Below are 18271 nucleotides of genomic sequence, written 5' to 3' on the forward strand. Positions count from 1 at the left end.
GTTGGGTATATTGTATTTAAATCTGAACACAATGTATTGCACGTAGAGTGAATTGTACCCAGCTGGAGCTTAGTGCTCCTGCCAGAATCACTGGAACAGTCTCCGCAGCACTTCTAGGATGACTGCAGGATTTAATTTTTTCCACCGGCCCATTAAAGTGCTCCATTTGATGGCCACCCATGTGCTGCCATACAAAGGAGTGCTGTGCCCCCAGCACCTCCCGAATCCACTAAGGCTGTGCAGTTGTGCTGGCACAGCTCCTGCTCATTGTATCACTGCAGCAGCAGAGGGAGGTGGGTTTTCACCATCAACCTGAACACAAAGAAGAAAAATTCTCGACTTTTGAGGCCTGCTGTCAACAATTTTTACAGTTATTATGTAGTAGCAACAAGAGAGGAAAATGGTCTTTTAATCGCAAACAGAAGAAAGTTGGATTTTGTGACCATGGGAACACAAGGAAGAAAGCCATACTACTGCCAGAACTATTATCAGGGTCATTTCCTAGCTCTTCCCGTTCTTCCATACTTCATCAGATCCTTGTGCTTCCCTCCCTGAAAAATTTCCATGATATCTTCAAATTCTATCAAGTAATAGATTTGAGAAAAATAAGACTAATAAAACTGTAGAAAGCAAAAGAATGAATACTGCTCTTTAAGAGTTTTGGTGGGACTTTTAAAATTTATGACCCTCCCGAAATGTCACAGAATACCCTTATGACATAAACCAGCCATGCTTTTACAAATGTAAAATACAGGAAAAAAAAGACCCTTTAAATTGACTTCAGCAAACTCATGACGAAGTTAATAAAAAATAATTGAAATCTTCCATTTAACACCAGTGGAGTTACAACCAGAGGCAAAGACAATACAAACTTCAGGTAGAGTTGATTTCCAAAGCACGGTGAGACAAACCAGTACAATTTTGAGAGTACAGCACTTTTCACAACCTCATGACAACTCCCAAGCCCTAGGAAGTCTGGTTCTAAACCTAAATTTACCCTATACAACCATGTCAAACATGACTTAAGACATAACAAAATGAACTTGCAAACATCAAATCAACTGTCAAACATCTGCTAAGTCCATTTTACTACTGAAATCAAGCCTCTTTACCAGACAGAAAGGTTATGTTCAGATTTTAGAGACCATATAGGGACAAAGGTGTAGGGAATTTGGGAAGTACAATAAAGACCAGTTATTGTTCCAAATGAAGAGATCCTTTGCACATCACGTAAACTACCTGCAATGTACTATGTCAAACTACTTTGTTATTCCTATTATTACCTAAGTAACTGTGTAAGAAATGTTAATCATCATCTGAAATTATTTTTACATAAGACTCCTTTACATAAACATCAAAGCATCTGTTTCAAAATGAATTTAACCATGATGGCCTTTCGAAAACTATATTGTACCTTTAGATGGGAAAATCCTGTTCGTTATATTCCAGTACCAGGAGGTTTTTCAGGTATTCAGTAAAGGAGATTTGCAGACAAAAATTACAAGCAATAAATTGGCTCACCGTAATTATACTGTGGTATTGGATTACTAGAAACTACGCACTCTGCCCTTTAAGGGCAGTGTTCTGTAAAATTCTGCACGTTAAGAATCTTTTGGCTTGAACTGAATCTCAAAGCATGCTGATTAGCAGGTTAAAGGGCAGTTTATAATTATTGTCAAAATCTAATCAAGAATATGAGAGGAACAAAGTTTGCACTTTTTTCATATAATTGTTTATTAAAATAAAGGAAAACCCAGAATTTTACAATTTATCTTAAGAGTTGGAAAATGTTTATAGTCAAATACCACTTTCAGAAGAGTTTTCCTCTATATATTCCATTTACATTCATTCAGAACGGTATTTTGTACTTCTGAATTATCTGACACGTTAGCTGAACATCTTTCCAGAGCACAACTATTGCACAGGACAGTTCATATTTGTAACAATACTCATTTAACCAAGCACTACATTGCCCATTGTTCTTTCTGTTAAACCTCAGTAGGACAGAAAAAAAAAATGCAATTGGGTAAGATTTTTGCCAAATATATTGAATCACAAAGTAGATTACCAGTTCAAGAGACGCAGCAATTTGTCTAATTAAAGTATATAACTGATAGTTTACCCCTGACAATTTATAAACAAGAAGCATATAATCTGAACACAAACATTTCAGTGAATTCTATGCTTTTTCCCATGTAACACGCAGTAACAAAGCAAGACTTTTAAAAAGAACCAATATTAGTTTACTGAAAAAGGAATGACATATTTGACCAGTACCTACACATTCTCAAATTACGTTGCAATCCTTCTCAGCTGGTGACACTTCCATATGAGGAGATTAGGTCTCTCAAATTCTGTGAAACTGCAATTTAATTTAACTTCACAATAAGTCAAATGAAGTTTTAATACATAAAAATGTCTGTTTTCTCCTTTAACTAAAATATTTGCAGCAAGGAAACTGTACAAGTACTTTGGAACATTTGGCAGTTATTTACTCATTTGACTAATAAACCCCTGAAATGTCCCTTCTATTTGAGCTTTATACTTAAATCATGTGAAAAATGTTCCTCTGAATATGGAAGTTTAGGAAAAAAAAGGAAAAAAGAAAAAGTTTTAGCACTCAGTAGGAACAATTTCTTTGCCGCAAAATAATAACACAGTTCCCCCTTGCACAAGTAGGCTCAACAATATCCAATATTTTAAATATCTACTGATCTTAACTATGTGTTCACCCTTGTGGCATCAGTAACACCTATAGAAAAGTCCCAGCTTTCTTTCAGGAACGCAACATGCAATCAGTTCACTCTTCTACTAGTCAGAGAAGAATCAGTGCGTGAGTTAATGTATTTTAACAAGAAAATGAAACCTTATCTCTGTTTCAAAAAAAATCAAATCCTGGGAAGTTGTTTTTGCTAGCTTTAAAAAAGCATTTTGAAGTTCCAAAATAAATCGACCTTTTCTGCATGGCAATGTCACTTATTCCAAATCTTTCAGGAGATGTTAAGAACTCCCGACTCGATCTCTGGGGATAATCCGTAGATCTGAACCATGCTTTAGAAATACATTTCCTAAACAAACAAACAGAACAGAACGTGTTACTAACCAACCAAATAAAACATTACCAAAACAAGCACACACATTTAAGGGATAATAATCCTCAGTGTTCAACATCCTTGTAGTAATTCCTCTAATATGCCAGAAATATATCTTTTTATGTTTCCATGGAATTTTATCTAATCCCTCTCACTCCAAAGAGCTCGTTTTTAAATAAAAATACCACACTCAAAGTCATCTAATAAGACTAGCAAGCTACGGCCTTTCAAACCTTGAAGTTCCACACTTCAATGTCTGATATCACTTATATGCCATCATCATGTCAAGACAGGAAGTTCTACTTCTCTATAAGGTTTGTTTTTTTTTTTTTTTATCTTGAGGTCATTCGTGCATATTCTAATTTTTAATTCCCTTCATGGTTCAGTACTTATCTGCTTCTAACTTCAGAACCTCAACCCTACTTTTCCTTTAGGAAGGCTCTCCATATATCCAAGCATAAGTCAGTCTCATTTTAGCACAAAAAAATCTTGAACTTCATATTTATTACTGTATAGCCTTAATCATGATAGTCTTTTCAGGAGGACACAGTATAATTATTAGAAGTTTCTAATACTTAGACATCTAGAATACTTGCTGCATATATTCAGGATTATCATTCAGGTTGCTGTTTTCTTCTACTAGAAGTAACATTTGAAAATGAAAACACATCACTAAAAGCAATGCATTATTTAATTACTATAGGGAATTATTTTTTTTTAAACTTCATACTGCTAGTGCATGAAACAGACTGTATGCAATTCTGCTATATCAGGTTTTAATAATATCTATTTATTCTTATTCATCTTTGGGTTGACTTGTAAAAGCAGCATAACTGCATTTCTCTGCCAAGCACCCTATTTCATGGATGTAGAGTGCTCTCATACAAAAGATTAAGATATTTAATATTTGTTCAAGTTATAAGCAATCTGATATAGTTAAAGATGTCCCTGCTTACAGCAGGGGGGTTGGACTAGATGAACTTTAAAGGTCCCCTCCAACCCAAAATATTCTATGATTCTAAACTGGAACAAAGCTACCCTTTTTCTTCACTTTTCTGGCACATTAATCAGGATTGAAACCATTGTACTTATTTGACATAATGAGTTTAGCAAACCAGTTCAAGAGAATGTGTTATCAGAAGACATTCTGTTTTCAGAGATCTGCCAGGACCACATACTGAAAAGATCTATAAAACCCATTGAAGGCAACTCTACCACACTGGCAAACCAGAGAATTAAGTTTACTAATCTAGAGGAAAAGTACCCATATTGCAATTGCTACCATAATACTCTGAAATTTTAAAAAGTGCCACAGCTGCATCGCCTGCAGACAGCAGTTCACCCCACCTCTCAGTCTGTTTCCACCATTAATATCACAGTTGTTTTATTAAAGTTACTGCATACTATTCCCCAAACTATGAAGGATTTAAAATTGAAATCAATACAGGAATTAAGTGCTAAGCCTAGCCTTTTCAGCTTTCATTTCTCCTGCTCCATGGAATCATGTAGGAAGAATAAAAGTCACACTTGAGGAATACTTTTATTCAGAAAGGTGGGGAAACAGTGGAGCAGTACAAAACCTCTGAAATCCCCAAGGATTACTAAGATTTTATTCCTAGATCATCTTATTTTGGGAAGTTTTTTGAAGACTAAAGTAGCTGTTCAATCTACAGGAACTTTAATATATATTTAAAAAAAAGAAAGAAAGAAAAGTACATTTTACCCTAACAATTTCCAGAGATATCAATTAATAAGGCTGAACGTAAGGTTATATCTCAATTACATATGTTTACTTGTAAACTGAGAAGAGGTTTTGGTCTGGGTAATGGGTTTAATGCAGATTGTTCTTTGCTTGGGCTTTTTTGGGAGGCGGTAGAGTGTTGGCTTTGTGGTTGGTTCGGTTTTTTTTTACCCTCCAGTTTAAGGACAACATCACACAGCACCGTCAGGGCAATGATACCTTCTGTGTTACAAAAAAATAATCCATGTGCAATCCATGCGCTTAATCTTACATTTGCAGACAAGTTTAAAACTGTGATGAAAACATTTTGCATCTAGGTACTTTTGATTTACCTCATCCTTGATTATGAGATGCTGCCTTATACTAGTACTGAATAATTTCTCAACATTTTTAAGAACTTAGGAATGGTAAAGCAAATCAACTGGAGATGTGAATTCAATATACAGAGCTGCAAGCATGATGAACTACCATATAGGCGTTTTCATTCAAGACTCAAATAGTCCAAAATACATTTACTTTGTAGGATTAAGCTACAACTCATTTGAACTACATCATAGAAAATAAAAGTATACTTTTGAGGAAGAGAAAAAGCGTAAGTATACCTTGATTTATGCAACTGACTTCATCTGTTTCACCTAAGTTTTCTTGAGTGGTCATGTAAAAATGTGGCTTTACATGTGGGTGATGATCTTGTACCTAAACTACATTACTAGCCTTATCATGTGTTTTTAATACACTCGGTCAAGGATCATGATGAGGACAGCACCAGCTGAGGAGTCTGCCTGAGGCCTAACACCTGTCAAACCATAATCCAGGTGTCCTAAGGCAAGCCCAGGAAGACCAGAAACCTCCAGTGGAGCAGAAAGACACTCACTCACTTGATCTTCATTTTCAAACTTTGTTGATGCAACAGCAGACCTCAGAATTGGGTCACTACATTTAAATGCATCCTTTTACAAATCCAAGAAGTTCCCCAAACTAATGTCAAGCAACCGCTCTTCTAACCATCAGGTACTATTATTATTCACTCTGCAAGGATTTACTTTATGCTATTTATCTTACATAGCTAAGTATGCTGATAATACCTTGCATTCTTATTCTCTCTTTAGGTCTGAAAAAAAAATACGGTGTGCTATGTTCAATAATGACTGGCAGACAGAGGGTACAAATGAATGAGACCTGGCAGAGATTTCAGGCAAAAAATGGAGAAACAACAAATCACTATCCACCGTTCATCACGTTTGCAAGCAGAAGTGAAATTAGATTCAGAGTTTTCACTAGATGACTGGGTTCCACAAGCACCAAAGCCATTTTTGCTATTTCTTAGTAGAAAGTTAAGAACATTTCTTCCTTAACAAGATACTCCACACTCCACTGTATCTTTTGTCTCATGTGAGTTGAGATTAGATTACTGTAAGTTTCCAAATTAATTTAAAAGTATAGCTTTTCAAGAACAAGTCCACAGAAGCAGACTGTTATCAGTATACTTCAGCATCTTTAATACTTTTCCATGTATTTCAGGAGGCTATGGGAAAAATCTTTACACTTTTCCATGACAGAGATAAACTCTTGTCTCATAGCAAGCCTCCACAGTCAAAATCAGAGGTTTCTCACATGAAATCCCTTGGCAAGAATAAGAGGGGTATCAGCAAGAAGATCCTCTCTTCTTGAAGACATGATTTTCAAGGCACTTAGAGGTCCTGCTCTAAGTATTATTTTTTAAACATAGCTCATCAGAAGTGCTGCTAAAATAGCAAATACTACTGAACTAGGTATAGAGGGAAAAAAATATAGCTATTACTTGTTGTTTCAGTAACATGTAATACAGTGTTGCTCTTTTAAACTACACACTAAATACCTAAGCTCTGAAAATCATAAGTGCCTCATTTTTTCACAGTCCTAAATAAAAAGCGCTGAACAACAGCTCTGTGGATTTAGCCTTTTGCACAACACATGGACTGTAGTTTCAGCTACTGTGTAATGCTTCTCCCATTTAAGAAATCAAAACTTAAAATAGAACCCTGAGTGCTATGCATTAGTTAAAAAAAGACAAATAACTGAGCTTTTAAATACTAGGCTTCATAAATAATAACTTACCTGCTGTCTGTGCAGGGTTTATTCCTATACCATCTAAGGGAGAGAGGGGAAAAAAAAAGAGAAAAGAAAAAAGAGGGGAAGATGAAACAGGCATATTACAATTTAATACACTAAACGTGCAGCTCAAAAAATATAATATAACAAGAAGATATAATTATTACATCAGGTCTTCATGTAGCTATTTCCTATAACGAAAACTAGCCTTAATACAGGAACTAATAAGAAACCTTCAGCACAGAAAATCCAAGCTATATATTTGGAGAAAACCAAATTAATAATATTAGTGGTTTAATACCTTCATCCCATGCATTAGCGATTTAATTAATACTGCAATATTATTAAATTCAATTTGCAGTCTGTAGAGGGTGTGAAAGAAAAGGCACTTCTGCTTTTATCAATACCCCTTCACTGAAAAAACAATACAAAAACTATTAAAAAAACCAATATAACTATATACTTACCGTTTGTTATAATGGCACTTGTTGCTGCAGGAACTTTGAACTAAAAGAAATAAAAGTAGGACAAAATAACATAAGAGACATAGTTAAAGCAGAAAATATATGCAGGATATTCAAAGCAATTATAATTTTAGCTGGTTCAGGTACAAAAAGACTATGAGAAAAGATTCCCCTCAGATTTACAGATATAGTAAAATAAAGGCTTAACATCAAAGTTTGTTAGAGACCTTAATACAAAGCGTGAAATTGACAGTACTAAACAACTAATTAAATCCAATTATTATTGCCCATTGGATAAAATATAACAGTTAAGCATCTGCAAAGCTGAGAAATATTATGTCCTCTTATACCGGATAAAGAATTAGCTAAAAACATGTATGGAAATTGGAAATGAACTTCCAATAATCATACTGGTTATGTCTAACAGGAGTTAAACAAGAATCAGCTCGAGCTAATCTTGGTTAATTTTGACCAATTTCCTAGCTTTCTCTAGGCTCTACTGGGACCTGTCCAGCTGCACTGCTCCAAGAGGAGCGTCCACTCCAGGATTTGCTTACAAAAGGAAGCACTAGCAGCACTGCATCAGATCTGGCTCCCTCCTCAGATTTCTGATACCAGCCTATGCAGCTTTGTACCCTCAGTGACCACCATGGGTCTCCACGGTACCCCACCTTCATACACAACACATCCATTCAGTTTTACAACATGACAAGCCCTACTCGGGTGGGGTTGCGTTGCATACAGGCTTCAACTATTTCAGAAGATCTTAGCTGAGATGGGGAAGCCAAGAATAGCTATTTCTCAAGCTTACAAGGAGCCAGGCAGGGCCAGAGGAAAATTCTGCACTATGTAATGTGGCTGGGCCACAAAGGACAGAAGAGGTGGGTGGAAGTCAATCGGTACTACTTGGTCTGAGGACCAAAGGTTCCTCCCTGGGCTCCCCATTCATGAGCACAATGAACTACCCCTAAGGTAAAAGACTGGTGTCTCAGCAATGAGCAAGTATCAGTGAAATCTCCTCACAAAGCACTTCACCCTCCTCGCTATATTGCATAAGAAAAACAGGCAGCTAACTAGGAATGCTAACATTGTGTGCTTTCCTGGAAGAACTGCAGAGCTCTCCCATCTGCTGAGAGTCACTTCAGCCATGCCTTTCAATGGCATTCTCTAGTTGTGCCTTCCTCATTTTCCAATTGCTCAACTTAAAGATTTCCAGGTTTGATTTGCAGAAACACTGTGCATTAACAGCAACAGCTAAACTAAAACAGAAACCATGCTTAAATACAGTACTTAATTATTAATATACTCAAAAACTGGCAGTACTTTAATTATTCTCTCTTCGCTTTTCATCCATAGCAGGTAAATCATGTCACCTCCTCATCTTGCAGGGTGACATGAAAACAGTAATTTCTGCAAAAGGTACCAGTGTCATTGTTGAAAGGCAATGAGGAAAGTAACAATCTGTCTTCAGAGCAAGATTTGAATAATGAAGTTGATAAAATAGGAGCTACATATTTAACTGTAAGAATGTAAAAAATAATATGCGATCTCATACAGCTAATGTATACATATCATATGCTGAAGAAAGCAAGCCTTCATTTTCAAATTCACTAACTTTGGGAATCTTGACTTAGTAGTTGAAGGACAATTTTTTTAAACGGTTTGGGCTTTGTGTTGGGTTGGGGTTTTTTTACATAATGGGAGAAAATGAATTTATAAGGTTTGAACAGTGCGATTAATGTCAATCATATTAAGTCCTGCCTCCTGAAATGAGTCCATCTCCAATTCATAAAGTAAAAGAATAAACACAAAAACCCCTGAACAAGCAGATAATATATTTTTAACTTAATGCTTAAGTTATTTTTCAACAAGCAGACTTCCATTGTAACTAACTGATCACTCTGAAAACTTCTAGAATGTTAAGTGCTTCTTCTTATTTCTTCTCTGTCTTTCCTGATACGTAACAATTCAAGAAAAGGTACGGATCACTCACAGGAAGATGGATGCCTCTACTCATTTTGCGTCATTTTGCTTTTCAGTAGAAGAATCTACCTGATGCCTATACATCAGATGCACGTGAGTACTGTGTAGCAACCAGTCAGTGAAGCACTAGTCAATATTCTTTTATTACTTCATATCGTATGGTGTTAAAAGAGAGGAAAACACTTTATCTTACCCCAAAATACTAGCAAACAGCAACAGTTGTCAGCTATAGTCAGCACACGACTATCATCACAAGTGTAATACAGGAAAGGAAACTAGCATTGGAAATAATTTGGTGCCATAAGGTTCACTACTTAAATCAAATATCATTCCTGTGCCTGCTAAGCATATGTTTCCCATGCTGCAAATGTACAAGGTTTCTGTGATACAAAGTCAAACGGATACTCAAGCAGCAAAGAAGTTCTGTAGTCAGTAGATAATCCCTGGCTTGCTTTGAAACCGAATTTGCCTTATACATTCATAAGTGAGGCTGACACACAAAAGCGTATTTCTCCAATACTAGGAAATACATTTTTCAGTATCTACAATCAAACTGAAAGGAAAGTATGTCAATCATATAGCAAAATTATATCCCCTTCTCACTTTTTACAATGGCAACAAAAATCCTCTACAGCAATAAGCTCATCTCCTTTTGGCAGAAATAATAGCGGGTAAGTGCATTAAACCATAGTATTTTAACACCAATCTATCAAGAGTAACATTAAAAATCCAAAACAATACTCTGAAACATATACATGTTTATGAAAGAATAAAGTTTAACTTTACTTAATGGAAATGGATGACTATTTTAGTAACAATTCGACAAATGTAAGAGAGGGGTTTTTTTTGTAAGTACTGTGTAAACGTACACCTGAGGTACGTACCAAATGGCTCTAACAGATGAAGGAAAAAACCCAACAGATATCACACATTGTAAAGAGAACATTAACACTGTCACAATAAACTGTGACAACTGTTGAAAGAACTATAAATAGATAAAAAAATGGAAAAAGTAGTGTTTCCAATGCTCTACATTTCAATTTACATTTTTATATATAGTCTGTGAGATAAACAGAAAATAAACAATAAGGAAAGAGTTCAATTCGCGTTATCCAAATTATCATTGCCAAACGTATAATTGGGAAGGGCTGAGACTGCTACAAATGACTGAGACTTCCTGAGACCTCACCATTTAATGACCCAGTTTTCTTTCATTTCCATCTCTGTCAATTGTGAATTGTGTACAATGAACTTTCCCATGTTATGTGATGTGCTAGAGATGACAGAAAAAAATCCGTTATGTATTTCAGTTGTTTCCAAGGCCAAAAAAAAAAAAAAAGAGGAACACATCTTGTTTTGTGCAGTGAAAGTAATTCAGAAAACTTTGCTTGGTAAAACCGTAACCTTTGACAAAGCTTTGTGAATGAAACTTGATATATAAGATGACCATCCTACATCATGGCTACAGTTCCTACTGTTCCAGAGGAATTCTGGTCATGATTTGGCCAAACTTTAAAATTCTGAAAAACGACTCAGTAAAAAGGCTAAACAGCCAAAACTTAAATCCTTCTCTGCTCCAAGAGCTTTGATCAGTAAGGAGATAGTGCTCTTCCCCTGAAGACCAGCTAACATATTTGTCCAAAATCCAGGGCTACAGTTTGATTTTTTTCTTGTACGTTTCATACAGGGTACTGTGAAACTGGTCACTCCTTTCTCATTCTTTTCAATGGCTGTTCACGAAGGATCAAAGGAGTTTCATTCCTGGGGAAGAGTCTAACAGTCTTTTTTGCCTTCTATTTACAAAGCACTTAGTTCTGTCTGGTCTCACAGAGATGTAAAAAGCTTCAGTAACACGTTAGCAATGACAACTAAAAACAGTGCCATATTCTGAAAAATCAATCATATGTTCATGTTATTAATTTCTATTTATCACTAACACTGGCTAATACCAAAGTGCTTCACGCTGTTTTGAGGGGAAATTAATAAAGTGTTCTTTGTATATTCTATTTTCTTTAAAAGAAAATGTTTATTACATAAGCATTTAATGGAATTACCCTAGTGAGCGTTAGCAACAATGGGCTCTTTTACATTCCATCACACATTTTTATTTTTTCTTGTGAGCCTCCAAAACACATCTGCAATTACCCTATAAAATGGTGCTGATCCAGAGCAGTCTGGGATCAAACACCAAAACTCTCATGGATGGTCAAAATACTAACATCAACTAAAAGAATGGTTTGCTAAATATGAACATTTAAGTAATTAATTCTTTTCTAAACCCATTTCACAGAGGACCCTATCACCAACTAACACTGTGGTTCCACAAGGAGGTAAAACTAATAGTTTTCACAGCAACTCCCCAACCACAAGTGGCTTCTCATTCCTGGTGTCCAACGCAGTCCCACTCCAATCTTTCCTGGTCCCTCATACTGGGCTATTAGACTTTTCAGTCTAGGTCTCTATGTATGGGTTGTGTGGACATGGATGCATTAGTTCAGATTAAAAATAACTGGGAAAAAAAACCACAGTTGAAACCCCAGCAATTAAATCAGCAAATATCTTTAACACCATTTATTATTCTGTATGTTGTTCTACTCAAGAGAAGTTACAACAAAAAACAATACACAACCTTTGCCCACAAGCTGTGTTTCCACAAAGAACTTCTGTCATATAGTGGTGTAACACTAACAACATAAGGAGACCCATGATACGCAGGCCGTTATCTTTTCTAATTATCTATTTCATTATTATTCCAATGCTTGAAAAAATGGCATTTTTCAGTAACTAAAAGTTTTCCTTGTTTTCCTAAAAAGACAGAAGATAATTGCAAGAACAGACGTGCTGACTAGACAGAAAACGTCATCATGCTTTTCAGCACTTTATTTTACTGTTTACAACCAGATGAACATCTCTTAATTTTTGTACACTTAATCTGAAACAAGCAGGAGGCATCTTTCCAAATACATTATACATGCAATTTAGGCACGTATTGGTTTTGAATCCCATGTGAAAGACCAAACACTCAGAAGACAACCACCACATTATCCATGTCTTATTAATTTAAGTCTGCTGCGCGCCGTTCTAGCGAGCAGGAAAGAACGACGCACCAGTATGATGCAAGTTCAATTCCAACTTTATTAAACAGGCTGCGTTCTTAAATATTCTTTCTGTTCTCCTGTTCACGCGATCACGCGCCGAGCACGCAAGATAGAGCAAGCTTGATTGGGTATCACGCGTTGTCCACGCGCCCTTAATCCTTAAGTGATTGGTTAGTCTAGAAAGATGCTATATGCGTATTATTTTTGCTATCAGCATTTTCCCATCCGCATTTTCTTACTTTTCTGCTAACTTAAATTGCAACTGTATCCGTTAGTTTTAGCTCATGGCTTTGGTTCACAAACCCTGGTATTCATTCAGTATCGCTAAGGCCCCAACAATTTAAGTCTGTTTTTGGATCTAACCTATATGCCTAATCTCAATACCTTCTAAAATCAAAAATTATGTATCTTCCAAAATCAGAGAGTATTGAAACTGAACATGAGAAGTTAAAAGAATTTCCTGAACATTTCCAAAGAAAGATTACGTTCCCTGTCATAAATTTGTACGTTATTGCTATAAAATGATTTCATTTAATTGCAAAGAAGAACAGGATGCGTGTTGATATCCACCGCTGATGTGTAAATTGTGCAGGCATTGCTACGTTTAGGATTCTAAAAGTTTTGACAGGCCCCCACTGACATCAGTAAAGCTTGTGTCCATAACTATATAACGAGCATTATTCATGCTTAATTAACCATTTTGTTTTATAATTAAAAAGCTTTTTCTTCCAGAAACGTTCAAAAAGTTAAAAAAAATCACAACGTCATCACTTTCTACTTACTTCTTCCGCAGCAAACTTCAAGACAGCTGTGAAAGGTGTACTTTCAGGCACACTTAACCTGAAATTACAACATAAGTAAATATGTGACTGCCGAAACAAACTGAAAAGCAACCTTGCTATTAAACTACTAACTAAAATTTCAATTTTACCAATGGCAATACTCTTGGCAAAGATGCGTGTGTACTATTTAAGCTCTAGATCAAAGGTAGGTACAGCATTACAACAAAGCTGAGAACTCCTGACCAGTGCGTTAACACCAGAAAACCACCTCTCTTGAAAAACACCTTTTCTACGAGAGAGGAGGCCCCATCACGATGACCCTGGCCGCTCAGGAGCGTGTACGTTTGCGCTGCCGCCGGTTTCCATGGCCTCCCCGCCTCAGGCAGCGACACCGCAAGGCTCGCCCCAGGCCCCGGCTCCGTCCCGCCACCCCACTCACACTTTGTAGGGCAGCCGCGGGTCCGAGGTGAGCGTCACTTTAAAGGTGACCTTCGACCTGGGGAGAGAGCACCGGGTTAGGGCTGGGGGCGAGGGAGGGGAGAAGGAGAGGGGGCGAGGGGCTCCGGGGGCTGCTCACTCACATGATGCTACCGGCCGCCGCCGCTCCCTACCGACACGTCAACCGCCGCCCGGCGTCCGAGGGGGGCCTTCGCGGCCTTTCTGCCACCTGAGCTGCCTTCGGCGCGCCTGACCGAAAAGGAAAATTAAAAGTGTCCTGCTGACCGCTATGGGGAAGGAATAGAGGGGGTGTCTGTCTCAGTGCCCCACTAGCGCGGGGAGGGAAGAGGCTGAGGTGTGGGTGAAGTGCACCGGAGAAGGGCGGTGAGGATTTTTAATGAGGCATTGGCTCTGGGTGCTCCCCGACAGCGGTAGGACCCAGGTACTGAGTCCCCCGCGCTTCCGTAGGCGTCGCGGTGGGATGTCCGGGCGGCTCCTGAGGAGAAGCGGCGGCAGCGGGGACGGGCTGGGCGGGACGGGGGGCTCGGCGGGTGGAACCGAGGGGTTGGCGGGTGGTGGGCCCAGGGCTGGGACCGGCTGAGGGACGTGGCAGGTAGCGGCCTTCACGCCTCGGACTGGACCGGCGAGGTCGGGGTGTGGGTCCGCTAAACGAGTCCTCCTCCTTCTGAGCAAATGCCAACAAGGGACTGCTGGATTTAAATGTGTGCTTATATATATATATTTTTTTATATATATATTTTATATAAATGATCAGAGGGCTGGAGTGCCTCTCTTATTAAGACAGTCTGAGAGAGTTGGGTCTGTTCAGCCTGGAGAAGAGAAGGCTCCAGGGACACCTTATCGGGGCCTCCCAGTACCTGAAGGGGGCCTACAGGTGTGGGTCCGCTAAACGAGTCCTCCTCCTTCTGAGCAAATGCCAACAAGGGACTGCTGGATTTAAATGTGTGCTTATATATATATTTTTTTTTTTATATATATTTTATATAAATGATCAGAGGGCTGGAGTGCCTCTCTTATTAAGACAGTCTGAGAGAGTTGGGTCTGTTCAGCCTGGAGAAGAGAAGGCTCCAGGGACACCTTATCGGGGCCTCCCAGTACCTGAAGGGGGCCTACAGGAGAGCTGGAGAGGGACTTATTACAAGGGCGTGCAGTGATAGGACAGGGAGTAATGGCTTTAAACTGGAAGAGGGTAATATAAATGATCAGAGGGCTGGAGTGCCTCTCTTATTAAGACAGTCTGAGAGAGTTGGGTCTGTTCAGCCTGGAGAAGAGAAGGCTCCAGGGACACCTTATCGGGGCCTCCCAGTACCTGAAGGGGGCCTACAGGAGAGCTGGAGAGGGACTTATTACAAGGGCGTGCAGTGATAGGACAGGGAGTAATGGCTTTAAACTGGAAGAGGGTAGATTTAGATTAGGCATCAGAAAGAAATTATTCACTGTGAGGGTGGTGAGGCACTGGAACAGGTTGCCCAGAGAAGTTGTGGATGCCCCATTCCTGGAAGTGTTCAAGGCCAGGCTGGATGGGACTTTGAGCAACCTGGTCTGGTGGGAGGTGTCCCTGCCCATGGCAGGGGGGTTGGAACTAGATGGTCTTTAAGGTCTCTTCCAACTCTTAAGCATTCTCTGATTCTATATAGATACATGTGTGTGCACATATATATGCAAATATATCTGTGTAGTGCGGGGGTGGTTCATCATTGGGTTTAGTTATTGGGGTTTCGAGTCCATGTGTTGCTTTCAAACCAAAATGTTCTGAAGGTGCTTGTTGAAGTTACGCAGAGGAAGATGGATGCAAGTACACACCGATTCCTATCCCCCTAATATTCAAAATCATTCATGTCTTCTTTGCGATGGGGGAGCTAGAGTTGGAGTTTGGTCTGGATAGTGATGGATACTTTTATGGCAGAAAACCTGCAGTTTCCAGTTTTGTTCACGCATAACTTTTGACAATCTAATTTATTTTAAATGCTAAATAAGGGTGCACAGAAATGCAAGGTAATTATTGTCTTTCCTGCTTGTTCATCTGTTAATGCAGGTGATGATCATGTTTCCAACTCTATGCCAAACTACTTTCATGTTTTCTCCAGTCTGAACCTTCTGCAGGTGAAAAAAGAACAAGGAGAAGTTGTTCATTAGCAGCTTGTACTTATATTTCCTAATAAACGTTTTCTGAGTTGCCATAATTCATTACCATAGTAATTTTAGTTGTATGCGACATAGGGAAAAAAACCTCCTTGATAGCATTTTCCACCTGCTTTCAAGGGAGTAAAGGACAATGTAAAGTATGATATGCTAAAGAATTGTGTTTAAAGCAATATTATTTAGTCTGTTTTTTCTTCCTTCTTTTTTCCTGTTCTCCCTTGTTGTAGTCGATGTTAGATATGATCTATTGGTGAGCATTTAATTAGAGCAGCTCCATGATACAGAACTGGAAATCACCATTTCCTGCTCATCCAGCAGCAAGTAAACATGGCCACAGTTCAGAGTCTGGCTACAAAAATCCAGGTGCAATGTTTGTGTTTTTGAAAGACTTTGCTTCTGGAGCACACCGTGTGTCTTAAAATGTTTTAACCTTTATAGTTCTAATTTTCATGAGTGCATGTGCCGTTTGAAGAACACCAGTTTTTGAAACAAGTTTCCATGTGGAGGAAAGTTACCACACAAGCATCTGTCCTAAGAACTCTCTGGAAATATCTAATCCAGAATTTTAAGAAATAAAGTAAAATATCTTACACCTGCAAAACATTCTTTTAACCTTGTCAGTTTTGGGCTGAATAAGGAACTTCCAAGAATCGCTGCTGAAAAAGCACTGAATTAAGACTTTTAGCAGGTACCCATAAAATTTAATCTTGGCACTTGGCAAACTTTTCTTCTGTGCTCGCAAACTATGAATTGAACAAATTAGCATTGCCAAGCAATGTGTTATAGGAGGGTGAGAGGGGGGCAAAGGAGACAACAGCATTTCTCCAACCAACCAATTCCATATGGAGCACACAGATAACAGTTCGATTCTTTCTGCTCATAGTGATGCTGTGGTTTCACCAGATGGATCAAGCAGTGCTAACCCCCATGAAAAAGGAGAGGTCCTGTTTTTTCCCTCGTCCTCTGTCTCACTCTCTGTTCCTGACCCCCTGCCTGCTCACTGCTCCTTGCTCTGGCTTTGTGGATCCACCTATGAGTCAGTTCAAATCAGCAGAAGACAGGGTTATTTCCCTGCTGGCTCAGAGCGTTGAGTTAGCTTGGGGGGAAGTCTGAGCTGGCTGAGATCTTCCTCTTTTGTCAGTAGGAAAACATGGGATAAGTCTTCCTCGTGATACCATTTCCTACAGAGGGCTGGGGTGCTCCTCTGGTGGATACATCCCTTTAACTCTCCTTTGCCTCACTGTGATCGTGGGTCTCTTGGCTCTCCCTGATCCAGGTCAAGCTCATCAGTGGTAGCCCTGTGGCTTCCTGGTGGGCGGAGGTATGTCCTCAGCTGCAGAGTCCTGCTGTATCGGTGACTCAGCTGCCTTTTTCAGGTAGAGTCTGTTCCTGCTTGCTCTGGTGGGATCTTTCTGGAGGAAATTCTGTTGGTACCTGCCAGTGAGAAAACTTACCCTTCTTTAAACAAGGAGTTTCCCCCTTCATGAGCCTGCTGCCTGTGTGAGACAAAAGCAGTTTTCTATTACATACTGTGTCACTGGGGTTCCCTTTAAAATATGGGCATATATAGGAGTTTTAAAAAGCGTAGAGGAAGGTAGAGGAGGATCATAACACTTTAGGAATGCAATGCGAAGTTAATTAGACAAGTTAAACACATTCATAATCTTCCTTTAACAAAATAATAATTAAAAACCTATTACAGTTCTCTTGTGTCACAAATGTTTTACAAAAACAATCTGTCAAGATGAGAAGATCACATACAAATGTCATATTAGTCATATAAAAATCGTGATGCTGGATCTCTAGACTTCAGAAGTTGTGCTTTATGTGTGTTAGATAGTACAGATAACTATACCAAACCAAGGATTAGTCTTCTGAAGCACCAGCACTGGATGGATTTGTCAGCTATCTAGAGTTTCTTCTTCCACATAAGAAGGTTTGTTTGGTTGTGTTCAACTGCTTTGAAGAAGTAGTTATTAAAAATCTTTAATTCAAAAGTATAATAGTCCTTTAGCAGGAAAAACTGTCTAGAAGAACTGGAAGTGGATATTCCTTTCTTCTTCAATCTGACATGTTTTTGTCAGAGAATTTGATTTATATAATAGGTAGAAAACACTATTACATATATGTTCAGTCTCCTTTAACTTTGAATAATTTTCCAGGTTTCCCATTCGTCTTAAAAGTAGTTTGATTTAAGTATCTCTTGTCATGGTAAGAATGATGACATTTTTGTTAGTGATAGCAGTGTTTTTGTGAAATTTTGTTTTTACTATACAGAAAATGTTTTTAGAGTAGTTTCCATAAGATTCATGTCCATCATAATTATATTTTAATAGGGCACTAAGAAACAAAACTCCATCTTTTGATTTGAGAGTGTCTAAAAAACTGTTGTTCTTCAAATGTGGAGGGCTCCCATCCC

At 38.5% G+C, this 18271-nt stretch overlaps 1 protein-coding gene across 1 annotated transcript; it reads right to left on the bottom strand.

Moving 5' to 3' along the window:
- Window positions 1-1709: 1709 nt before the first annotated feature.
- Window positions 1710-13916, bottom strand: UFM1 (ubiquitin-fold modifier 1). The gene is made up of 6 exons (XM_014966173.1): window positions 13833-13916; window positions 13691-13747; window positions 13252-13309; window positions 7392-7431; window positions 6931-6963; window positions 1710-3068 (listed from the first exon to the last, which is right to left on the bottom strand). Coding segments are annotated over exons 1-6 (258 nt in total). The 5' UTR covers window positions 13835-13916; the 3' UTR covers window positions 1710-3000.
- Window positions 13917-18271: the final 4355 nt, after the last annotated feature.

Source organism: Calidris pugnax, unplaced genomic scaffold (genome assembly GCF_001431845.1).
Source record: "Calidris pugnax isolate Ruff unplaced genomic scaffold, ASM143184v1 scaffold20, whole genome shotgun sequence".
Classification (NCBI taxonomy): domain Eukaryota; kingdom Metazoa; phylum Chordata; class Aves; order Charadriiformes; family Scolopacidae; genus Calidris; species Calidris pugnax.